The sequence below is a fragment of the Misgurnus anguillicaudatus genome, chromosome 1, assembly GCF_027580225.2.
Source record: "Misgurnus anguillicaudatus chromosome 1, ASM2758022v2, whole genome shotgun sequence".
NCBI lineage: Eukaryota > Metazoa > Chordata > Actinopteri > Cypriniformes > Cobitidae > Misgurnus > Misgurnus anguillicaudatus.
This window is the reverse complement of record NC_073337.2, coordinates 31,305,641-31,318,557: the sequence shown is the minus strand read 5'-3', so window position 1 is coordinate 31,318,557 and position 12,917 is coordinate 31,305,641. Positions and strand designations below refer to the sequence as shown.

The 12,917-nt window shown below is 36.4% G+C and overlaps 1 protein-coding gene across 3 annotated transcripts; it reads left to right on the top strand.

Moving 5' to 3' along the window:
* Positions 1–418: 418 nt before the first annotated feature.
* Positions 419–12,713, top strand: LOC129431660 (potassium voltage-gated channel subfamily A member 5). Of its 3 annotated transcripts, none has more exons than XM_073869770.1 (3): positions 419–2,810; positions 10,016–10,152; positions 12,069–12,713. In XM_073869770.1, exon 1 carries the CDS (start codon positions 558–560, stop codon positions 2,187–2,189), a length of 1,632 nt encoding a protein of 543 aa, XP_073725871.1. In that variant the 5' UTR covers positions 419–557; the 3' UTR covers positions 2,190–2,810; positions 10,016–10,152; positions 12,069–12,713. The 3 variants fall into 3 exon arrangements, with proteins under 3 accessions (XP_073725871.1, XP_055045593.1, XP_055045592.1); XM_055189618.2 differs by having other exon boundaries at positions 10,013–10,152; XM_055189617.2 differs by lacking the exon at positions 10,016–10,152 and having other exon boundaries at positions 12,069–12,712.
* The last annotated feature ends 204 nt before the right edge of the window (positions 12,714–12,917 follow it).

Sequence of the window (12,917 nt, the reverse complement as noted above, 5' to 3'; positions counted from 1 at the left end):
AGCAACAAAACATCATAGTCACTATTCATTTAATTACAAATCAATATTTATATGTTGTGGTAAATAAAACAACAGATTCTTTATCCTTGAGATCCGACACGGTTAATTTTTGCGAAACGGATCGTTTGTTTTAATGATTCGATTCATTTTGAGTCATTTTAAAATATTCCCAGCAGCGTCCGCGAGGCATGTCATGTTATATTTTATTATTATAATAGGCTATTGTTGCTTCTCGTCGTGTTTTTTATTCCAAAACGCATCCAACCTGAAGTAAATCCTTACTGCTGAATAATTCATAGGCTATAACTGGTCTGTGAATCTATAAACCAGTTGAACCGGTTCAAAAGAACCGAGTCTCGTATGAATCACTTCAGTACTTACACTCAGCGCGCGCACATAAATTTCCCAGACTGACGGGAGGCGCTTTGGATTATAATACACATTTTTATTCGAATCCACTCGGTTTAACGGATGATAAAACAAAGATGGATATATCGAGGGCGCATTGGATTTTAATTCCACAGGTTATTTTGAAATAAATATTTAATGGCTTGGAAATGGAGATAGCTTTGGTGAGTTTTGACAAGAAAGGGGATGGAGGCAGTGATGGAGAAAACTACCAAAACCAAAATTCACTGGATTATCCACGGTCCATGGTCCAAACGGAACTCAACAACGACATGTACGCGCGACAGAGCTTGTGGAAAATTAACGACATGAACAACACGACGGGGTCCAGTGAGAACACAGTGGATTATTATAGCCCCCATCTGTTTGACGAGGACCTCCTCAACGTGGACATTGACCATGAGAGCAACGAACGGGTTCTCATCAACATCGCCGGACTGAGGTTCGAGACCCAATTGGGCACCCTCAACCAGTTTCCCGACACTTTACTCGGAGATCCCGAGAAGAGAATCAAGTATTTCGACCCCCTCAGGAACGAGTATTTCTTTGATCGCAACCGACCCAGTTTTGACGGGATACTTTATTTCTATCAGTCCGGAGGAAAGATCCGTCGACCCGTTAACGTGTCGATCGACGTGTTCGCGGACGAGATCCGATTTTATCAGCTCGGAGAAGAAGCGATGGATCGTTTCCGCGAGGACGAGGGTTATATCAAAGAGGAGGACAAACCTTTGCCTCAAAACGAGTTCCAGAAACAAGTCTGGCTGATTTTCGAGTACCCCGAAAGCTCGAGTCCCGCTCGGGGGATCGCCATCGTGTCCGTGATCGTCATCACCATATCCATCATCACCTTCTGTCTGGAAACTTTGCCGGAGTTTCGCGACGAGCGCGAGTTGGCGGTGTCGAGTCGGGCGATCAATGGCACGCAGGAGCGCCCGTCGCTCACTTTCAGCGACCCGTTTTTCATCATCGAGACCACCTGCGTGATCTGGTTCACCTTTGAACTTTTCGTGCGGTTCTTCGCGTGCCCCAGCAAATCCGAGTTTTCCAAGACCGTCATGAACATCATCGACATCATGTCCATCATGCCCTACTTCATCACGCTGGGCACGGAGCTGGTGGAGCAGCAGGGTCAAGAGCACAACAACGGGCAGCAAGCCATGTCTTTGGCCATCCTGAGGGTCATTCGCTTGGTGCGGGTGTTCCGCATCTTTAAGCTCTCCAGACACTCCAAGGGTCTCCAGATCCTGGGTCAGACTCTGAAGGCTAGCATGCGAGAGCTCGGTCTCTTGATCTTCTTTCTCTTCATCGGGGTCATCTTGTTTTCGAGCGCCGTCTACTTCGCCGAGGCCGACGAACCCGAGTCTCACTTCTCCAGCATCCCCGATGCCTTCTGGTGGGCGGTGGTGACCATGACGACCGTCGGCTACGGAGACATGCGGCCGATTACCGTGGGGGGCAAAATCGTGGGCTCACTTTGCGCCATCGCCGGGGTTTTGACCATCGCGCTACCGGTGCCCGTTATCGTTTCCAACTTTAACTATTTCTATCACAGGGAAACTGACCAGGATCAGGCGTCTCTCAGGGACGAGCCTAGCGGCGCTCCCGCGGACAACGAACTTCAGACGCTGAGGAAATCATCTATGAGCTCAAAAGATGGAGTACGCAACGAGGACGCAAACACGCCCATGGAGAAGGCGAACATTAAAGCCAACAGCAGAATGGATATTAAACGCTCAATTTACTCGTTTTGCTTGGATACCAGAGAAACAGACCTGTAGTTCACTGTCAGTGAAGTTCAAAGACTTTAATATGCATGCGCAACCAGAAGATCATCGAGCCGCTACAATCCTAGAAAGTTGCGGTTATTTTTCTAAAGCGCATTTTAATCCCTTGATCTCTTAAGAATCAGCTGCTTTTACAAACCATACCATGTCACGTTTTACTATTCAGAATTGGAAACATTATTCATAATAATATTTTTAAATTACAATATGAAAAGTAGCCTATATATAAAAAAAGTATTCGCTTTAGCCCTTGTGTAGTAAGCGCAGAAAAGCCAAACTGATGTTTTCTGCTTGGTACAGTATACTAGTTCAAAACCATGTTCGTGTTTCCATGATCTATTTTTCTGTTGTTAAACATTTAGGATCTCAATCAATAACACTTGATGTTGGTCTAGATAGAACATCGTTTATGTGAGTTGTCAGTGACTGTCACTTCATTCATAGCAACTCTTATTCACTTCATTGATTGATGAATCTAATTGGTGCATGAAAAGTAGGACATTTCAAGAGGACTTCAAGAGGATCTCAAAGGCTGAAGTGTGTGGAAGATTGGATTGGATGGAGATACCACAACAAATGACCAAACCAGAGCAGACTTCATCCACTCAGTCTCAGGTCAGTCTGCTTATCAAATTTAATATGTTGAGTTTGAAATGAATTTTCTCATGTGTTTATGGTTCATTAACTTTTATAGAGTGTAATGCATTATAACAAACAATAACTCTAAGTTGCAGCCCATAATTTATTGTTATAACCTGTTTATGAAGACATGCTATTAAAATGTGCATACAGATTTACTTTTATCTATACAAATGTTACTCAAGGGGTGATGTGCATTCTGGTAAATTCTGCAGGATTATCAAAGGCCCGTACAGTGGTGTGATGTACAGTGATGGTGTGAATTGCATTGCATGATGTTAAAAAAGCACAGAATACTGCACTGTAAAAATTATTTGCTGCCTTAATTTTTTTGTTGAATCAACTCGGATTTACAATTCATGTTAACTTATTATTGTTTATCTTGACTAGAGATGAGTTCTTATAAAATATAGTTGAAAAAAAGTCAACTTCATTTTATAAGTTATAAGTTGTAGCAACTCTCTCTTTTCAAGATAAATAATATTAAGTTAACATACCTTGTAAATCTCAGTTGATTCAACAAAAACAAAAAAAATGAAGGCAGCAAAGATTTTTTACAGTGTGTGTGTTCATATTTATTTATGTTTGATGGTGAAATGATACACTGCAAAAATACTTTGCTGCCTTAAAATATTTTGTTAAATCAACACAGATTTACAACTCAGTCATGTCAACTTACTATTATTAATCTTGACAAGAGATGAGTTCTTACAACTTATAAAATAAAGTTGACTTTTTTCAACTATATTTTATTAGTTAAACCAACTCACCTGTGGTTATTTCTAGTCAACATAAATAATAGTAAGTTGATATTACTTTTAATATTTTAAGGCAGCAAAGTATTTTTACAGTGTAGTTTTGTGGTATATTCCCTCCATTGAATGAACAAGTTCAGTATTAACTGTGTGGAGCTTCATGCAAGTTATACAAAGTCTTTAAATTGTAAAAGAGAGTTAATAGCAGGTGCATGCAACCAAAGTATGTATGCGTACCAACTGAGATCACTGACAAGGCTGTACTATGAGGGGCAACGTATCCCGTTTCACTGAGGATTAGATATGCCCCTATTATAGGTTATATCACATAACCTTTGAGTGTGTGTATATATGTGTGTGTTTGTGTGTGTGTGTGTGTGTGTGTGCGTGCGTGCTGAATGCTTGTTGTGGTTGCGTGGCTACATGTGACAGCTGCACATACACGCATACTAATGTAGGAAAGAAACATCAGGAACAAATACTGTGATACCAAATGATGGAATAAAATCACATGTTGGCGGTCGTGTGATTGTAGATGTCCTTCATTTGTAATGTTACAATAATTAAAAAAGGTTTTGCTATTTACAATGAGAACTTCCCTCCTGTAGTGCCTGGACTATAGCAAGCCTTTTAAATATGTCCAGTCCAATTGTTGATTTCTAAAATATATCTTAAAAAAAACACCAGAGATCCTCAGATGATTAAGATCTGTGGTTTGCTCACGAGCTGTGAAATAGATGAGACTTTGAACACTTTTGGAGACTTGAGATGGTAGACTGATGAAATGAAGATTGTTCTGAAGAGTATCGTCTTTCATAGTCAGGGTTGATCGGTTAGCTTCATTCGGGTTGTGCTTCACGCATCTCTGAGACGTCTATAGAAGAGCAAATGATCTGAAAAGTATCAGGTTTTTATTTTAGGGATTTTTATATTACAAAGATGAAATTTACTGTTTGTGTTCAAAGTCACAATTGTCTTGAAAGCATCTGATGAATGTCATTCTTACATCTCTCTTGCAGATGTGTGTGTGTTTATTGGATTAAAGCTGGCAAACATGCTTTCAAGCAGAAACACACAAAGACATTCATCAGTTGTTTTTCATTCATTTCTAATGGCAGTTATAGGGCAGAAATGAAGGCATTTGTTGTGATGAATGTCTTATCCTGACGTGACTTCTTTGTGAGGAAACCATTACGGGTCTCTTATATAATCTCCTGCTCAGCTGTGGACAAATGCCCTTTTATTTGGAAAAGAAAACCTAAATCTAATAACAAGAGCTAAAGCCATATTTGAAAATAAAGATTAGAAGATTTATACAGCCGCAGAAAAAAAAATTAAGACGACCATTTCAATTGTCCTTTTCAGTTTTTCTAGATTTACTATTTATAGGTATTTGTTTAAATAAATGAATAGGGTTTTAGTGTTATAAATATGTAAAAACAAAATGGACCCACCTGTTGGCCCATAACCTTTTAGAAACTGACTCTTACTACGTCATTCTTTTCCAAAATACACTGAAAAAAATTCTTCATTCAATTTACTCACATTTTTTAAGGTAAGTGGTTGCAATCAATTTATTTAAGCTACATTTAAACAAAAACAATTAGTAAAACAAAATAAAAAACTTTTGTTTAAAGTTAAAAAATTTGAGTAAATTGAATGAATATTTTTTTCAGTGCTGAAATATGAAAACTCTTAGAGCTTTCCAAATATATATATAGTTTCTCATGATTCGCTACAAATTTACATTTAAAATATTGTTAGTTAGGTGTCCTGTATACGGGACAGGAGACAGTTAACATTTCAACTACGAGAATTTTAAGATAGTCATCACAATTATAAAAAAGTTCTGTCTTGTAAAGCCACGATTGTTGAAAGTGAATTTGAGATCATCTGTTGTATTTGGGTTTCTTCGCATGAGTGTCTTTTGGGATGAAGGGTTGTTCGCTGGACTATAATCCATCTTTAACATAACAATACATGTCCCTCATGAACTGCAGAAGGATTTAAATTATTCAGAGTAAATGAACCCAGCTGTTGAAGACACAAATGAATGTCTTTGATCGAGGAATCTGATATGCTAATCTAGATGACTGAACATGACGCTATGATTTTGAAAAGGTAGCCGGCTAGAAGAATTGACAAACTTAATGACTATGATGAAATGCCTGAAATATTATTAGCATATAGTTGTGTGAGAGCTGAGAGTTGTGTATCTATCAGGTTGTATAAAGGTGAAATGGTTTCCAGTGGCACATTTTGGTTGAGGAAAACAAGTTTGTATTAGGGTCAGCTTAATACTTCAGAGATTTGATGTGGAGATATTTAGGTTACCTATTTCACCAAGCAAACCTTCTTCATCCAGCTTTAACATCAAAGTGTCATTTCAAGGATAGAGTTGAATATATTATTCACATAAAGACCTTGGAGTTTTTAGGCTTTTAGATGATGTACAAGGACGACGGCAGGATCTCACACAACTTGTCTGTGTTACTTAACATCTACAAAGTTACAGTATAAAAAATACTGGTTTACAACAACCCATTCTCATGATTTGCATATAAAAAAGCTGTGTAATACATATGCCAAATTCAAATTTTGTGTGCATATGATGCGGCAGTCCATCCAGTTCACTTTGAATGGCACATCTTTTCGTGGTGTTTTTATGTATTGGTTTCGTAATATTTTTTGTTGTTTAAACCATTGTTGCTTGGGTTTGTGGTTACATTTGGGATGTGCTTTATGAAGTTATTTAACTCATTCCCTGCCAGCCATTTTTTTGAAAAGTTGCCCGCCAGCATTTTTTGTGATTTTCACAAAAGTTTCACAAAATGCCTTCCAGGAAAATGTTCTTCTAAAATTATATAAACATACAAATATAATAAATGAAGGAACAGACCCTCTGCTTTCAAACAAACAATAAAAAAACCGTTTAATCCTATCTATATTTTTTCTCTGCTTATAAACTCTTAAATTTTAATTTTTTTGAGCCAAAAGCTGAAATAATTGCATTTTTGTGAAGGAATTTTGCTAGAGATGAAATTCAAAACGATTATCAAAACATACACAGAGTTTAAAATTAGTTTTCAAAAATGCTCTTTTTTTTTTTTATAAATTAGGTAAGTGCTAGTGGATAATCGCGGTATTACAGATTAACATAAAACTTATTTTTTGCAAATGTTTTCTCTTAAGATATATATATATGAAGAGTTTCGTTGCAAAACGAGATAACCACCTTTTTTTAATTGTTCAGAAATCTTGTTTTTTGGTTGTGCATTCCAATTAATTTCAATTGAACTGCAGTTGGTTTGTTTTGATTTAAACCTTCATAACTTAAAAAATACAGCTAAGTAGCACCATAAACAAAATAATAACACGATAACATAATAATAAACATGTTTGGACAAAAATGGATTTATCTCGTTTTGCAACGAAACTCTTCATAAATATGTTTCTCTATGTTGTTGTCTTTAAACAATGATTGCTTGGAGTTGGGGTTAGAATTGGGGTTTGGATGTCATTTTATGTAACAAAACGTTGTTCTAATAAACCCAAACCCAAGTGACAATGGTTTAAAAAACAGAAAAATATCAAGAAACCAATATTATGTAACACAACATGAAAAAGTGCACCATATAAATTGAACTGGAAGGACTCAAAATGTATATGCACTCAAAATTTGAATTTGGCCTGACTTAAATCTACGTAAATCATGCGAATGTGCTGGTTAAAAACCACCCAAATTGTATTTTTTAGCCCAATGGCCAAATAAATATAGAACAAAACACATGTTGGGTTAAACTAACCAATTTTAAGCCAACATTTGGGTTGTTTTTCAACCCAAAGGATGCTTTTATTTTTATTAAAATGCTAATATTTTTATATGATATTTATTTCTAAAATTATCTTTAATTTTGCATTAAATTCTGATTCAGAATTGCAAAGTCCAAAATATGTCATCATTTAAATATCTATATTAGCATGAAAGCACTGCTGTGAGTAAACATTATTACATGCAAATCAAAGAAAAAGATCTGTTACTTTAAGATGGTTAATTATAAAAACACGCCTGCAGGACATTTTACTCCAAAATAAAAAGAATAAAGAGAGATTTATACAGAATTAAAATCAATACGCTTTTAGCATTGTTTCTGTGAACCTCATATTTGTATGAATGTGAAGGGTATGAAGTCTTGTATCGGTATCTGTTTTAAAACGAAAGATTTGCTAAACCGAAAACCTGTTCTTGACTAACAGTACATAATGATTGATGCCATGCTGAGATGACACAATCCCACATCACTTCACCTCACCCACATACGCAACACCACAACAGTTATACAACACAACATTTATCCATTTGGTCCAGGCTTTTATCCAAAGCAAATTAGACTGCTTTTGAGGCCATGCATTGACATTTATACCATACATGTGTCCATTAAGAATCAAACTAACAACCTTACCTAAAGGAGCACACGCACACATTTGGAAAACGGTGAACTTCAGGGGACTGACCTCATACATCCACAAAAAACTCACCTTCACACATTTTGATTAGAAGTCCTTGTAAAAATGAGATGTGAAGTTAGTTGTGAGAAAAGCTCCAGCAACATTTGTTTTCACATACAGTAGATCACACATATTTGAAGGAGATGAAGCGTTATGAATGCGGTCTCATTCCTGATCACTACTATAAACGAAACCTTTTGTCTTTATCTTCCATTTCAACTCTTAAATCACGTGAATACAACTGAATGTACTGTAAACGTTTGTCTGTTTGATGATGATAACCTTCGATAGATTACTGCAGCTATAGGATCAGAATTGGACTTCTGTCTGACTTCATTACAACCTCTATACCTCGGCAAGACCTTTTACTCCCTTAATGAAAAAAAACACCCATATTGACTTCACGAAGCCCTAAATACCTGTAATAGAAAGAGGGTCACCGTGGATTAAGAGCGTTAGCTGAAGAAATAAATCCTTAAATACTGATCCATAAAAAATTCTTCAGCAAACATCACTGCTGATCTCATGAAGACACGTGAGAAATGATACACGATTACGTTCATTTGACCCTGAAACTTCTCAAGGGAAAAGAACATGCAATATACTTCATGTCCAAAAAATGTGGTCCTTGTTAGACACAATGACACAAGCAGGCACATGTGTTGGATCTGTGTCTGTTTCAAAGCTGTTCAGCAGGACTCAGTTACCATTTTCTTCACTGTTAGAGTTTTTATTGTATATATGCGGTAACTTGCTGGCAACGTGTTGTTCTATCTACAATTCTCAATAAATTATATACACTGCTGAAAAACAATTCACATTTTGAAATTTGCTTCACTGCTAAAAGCATACAAATAAAATGAATTTCATTTCATAGCTATACTTTATTTTTGCTTTTATAACACCGTTTTATTCAACTACAGTAGCACTACTGCTGTTGATTTACAGCAGTCTACTGCAAATTCAAAACATACAGTAAATCACTGTAAATTAAATGTTAATACCCATAATGCAATACATATTACAGTAATGAACTGGAAAAGACAATGACAGTATTTCACTGGACATTTTGTGGTTAGTAACTGTAGAAATTACAGTTAAGTCGACATACATATAGTCACACTGACAATTATTGGCCATAACAACACATGCCGGAGAGGTCAATTGTCATCATTTCATTGGAGATGTTCCATAAAGCTGTTTATAATCTGCTTTGCATCATAAATGGAGGTTACATTAATGCTTCAGAGTCGTGGGGGAATAAATCCACAACAACCCCACAGTTTCAATCTTAAAATAGATTGCACATCATTATCATCATCATCATCATCATCATCCCTATATACAGTGCTATATTTGACCACCCTGTCTGTCTGCTGTGAAGACAGATGGCATCATAGAAAGGGTTGACAAAGCTGTATAGCACCACCACGTGGATACAGTCAAAGCTTTAATACATCATGTAATGGCTCATTTATATCAGAAAAATAGAACTGGATAGTTACAGTAACTTTTAGTTATTTTCTACCTTTTTCTATGGTTTATTAAAGATCATCTTGTCTTACACTTTCTAACCTTCTCTAGGCAGTAGAGCGAAATGTACACATTCAGAATTGTGAACTTTATTCAGACCCAGATATCCAATACTGTATAATGCATTATTTAATGTATATGTATGTATGTGTATATGTATATATGTGTATATATGTGTGCATATATATATATATGTATTGCAAACCTCTTATAAAATAAATATAAATAGGAAGTGTTAAAAACCATGTTTAGTCAAACAAAACCCCTGTAATTTTATTGTAGTTGTTTTGTATTTCTGTAAAGTGCAGGGACTGAGAGGATGTGTGGAGAGCTTAGCTTCTCTAATGTCACTCTGTGTTTGTGTGTTTGTGTTTACTGAAGCAGTGAAAACTGGGGCAGACCGAGGAATAAACGGATGAAATCACAACCAGTGAAGCAGAATTTGACCACGATTGTCTCATGAGAGAGAGAGAGAGAGAGAGAGAGAGAGAGAGAGAGAGAACAAGTCACACAACAGCTATGTATGAAGATATTAATGCCTTTCAGAAAATTTTATTCTTTAGATATATAAACATACAATATAAATCAGATGAAAGAACAGACCAAATTTTGAGTAAAAAGCTGAGATAATTGATTTTTGTAAAAGACTTTTCAGATCAGATTCAGAGCGATGATCAAAACATGCACAGAGTTTGCTGTTTTTGGATCAGTGGATGCTTCAGTGTTTTATAAGTGTAGTAAGAGCGCCACTTGGTGGATAATAGCAGAAATATGGATTGCCGTAAAAAGAAAAAGAGATAGTTAAATAGCTATTCATTTACTCAGTTAATGTTACCACTTTGATTTAAATGTTTTTTTTAAAGGATCATAGAAAACTCAACTATTACTGTTGTTATGTTTGCTGTACATTGTTATGGTTTTTGGGAGTCAAATCGCGTCTAGGACAACTCGGAGGTATTGTAAACCAGAAGTGCACATTAAATAGCGCAAGCTTTGTCAGATAGCGGCTACTTCAAAATGCTAAATATACGTTAGCAGCCAATGTTAAACGTTAATGATTTGGGACGAATATGACATTATTTAATGTTAAACTATGTGAGTGGCGCTCTGTGAAGCGACATTTGAGCAACTTCCTGAGTCAAAGCTGATGTGCACGTCACACAAAACAGGCTGTTGGTATCCTCTATCAGTGTGATGTCACATTGATTATGCCCCACCCATAACAGCTCACAGACTCTGCCTTATGTGCATGTACTGTAGTTCAATCTTCTGCCAGAGAAACATGTTTTGATGTCGTCCAAAGCACACGTGTAAGCACTAGTACCCCTACTTTGCATACGGGGAGGGGAACAGAAGATGTCTTTGCTTTTAAAGAAACGCACACAAAAACAGCACGCTTTTCATTACATGCTCAACATTGTATAATGAAAGATCTGTGGTGTATTTTGAGCTGAAACTTTACAGACACATTCTGGGGATACCAAGAGACTATTTTAATATTGCTGAAAACACTAGGTTAGGGGTCCTTTAAAAACATTACATTATTGTCAACTTTACAAGTTTAGGTGCAATTTGATGATTGTCCTGCAGGTGACCTTGATACAATGCTTTTGGGAAACAGGTCTAAGATGATTCAAACAATCGTTTTTACGGTCCACTTAGTCTTAAGATGCTTTTGGAAAGGTCCTTTTGTAAAGGTTTTTTAGTATCTATATAAATATATACCTTAAATATAAATCTGGCTATGAATGAGGACATGCACTGGAGCGTCTGCATGCAGGAGAAGAAACTGTGTCATGTATGAATGAGTGACTGCCTCGCAGGTCTTCTGCATATGTTGTGCGGGATTACACTGATCCAACTTAATACTAAAGACCACGCCATCATTCATAACTACATCCACCATCTGGCCCTGCATACTGCCCACCAGATTAACTCTAAAAGCCAATGGAAGAGACCCTCTTAAATGACGCGTCAGCACGTGTTGATGTTTTCGTGCATTTACGAGCAGTTTTATTGATAGAAGATTGTTCGGTTCACAGCAACAAAACTGATGCAAGTAACATACAGCATATTAGGAACATTTCTCTGTAAGGATGAGCGGGTTCATTCGTGCTGAAAAAGTGTTTTTAACAACCAGTGTGTTTTCACTGAATCACAACATCAAATCACACCAGGCCACGTTATTCTCACTGTGAGAAAGCAAGACATTTTTACAAGCAAGTGTGTTGATTGTGATGAAGGTGCAAAGCGTGTTGTGTTTTAACCCAAAAGACTGAGGGGTCTGAATACTTATATCAATGTATTATTTGCATAAGACCTCTACAGACACATGTAATGTCTATCTAAATAAAACTAGACTGAATAATGATCTCTAATTAATCACATATACTTTGTTATTATCTTGCATTGATTTCTCACTCCGTCCTCTCTTCAGTTCACAGATATCAGATGAAGAGTCGTGTCCATGACAAATTCACGTCTGCAGAAACATGTGCCTTCACTTGAACCACATCAATCATTTTCAACACGTCTGGGACCAAATTGTGAGATTCTGAAAGCCACCTTTACAGATTAAACGAACAACGTTTAAAGCCATGGAGACTAGAAGATTAATGAATGGATCGAGAGTTTGTACCTGTATTTATTCCCATTCTGTGCAATATTTGTCTGTTTAAGAGTGAAGTTTGTGTAGATTTTGGAGAATTTAAGTTGGCTTATTTTTGTAAAGTTTTCCCTGATGTCTATTTTTCTAAATTAAGAGTTCACTTATGAGATAAAATAGTGTTAGGTAAAGAAATGCATCTTTTTTTAAACAGATGATAAAGCCATATACCTCGCACCTACTGTACAGTATAACAATGATGTTTAAAATGATGTTTGCTCAAATTGTTTTGTGTCATTGTGTGATCTGTGATTATATTTTTGCTCTGTATTTAAATCATTCTAGATTTTTCAGTACATTTGATGTCTGCACTGTAAAACAATTTGCTGTAGTTATGCAGCTGTTTGCCAGTAACTTACTGTAGATTTAACTTTGATATATGCTGGCAACAGTTCGTTAAAGTTAAATGAACGTTGAACATTAACAAGTATTTGTCTTTACAGAATAAAACTATAAAATGACAGCCCCATGCAAAGCATTCTGGGAACCAGAAATCCTCATCAACCTTTTTCTGTTTTTTCCTTCAGATTTTGTTTCCCAGAATGCTTTGAATGAGGCTCTTGTTTTGTAGTTTTGTTAAGATAAAGACTCGTTGATGTTTAATGTTCATTTAACTTTATT

Bases quoted from the DNA above. Each gene is read 5' to 3' on its own strand.
- LOC129431660 (XM_073869770.1), top strand. From the start codon at position 558: ATGGAGATAGCTTTGGTGAGTTTTGACAAGAAAGGGGATGGAGGCAGT.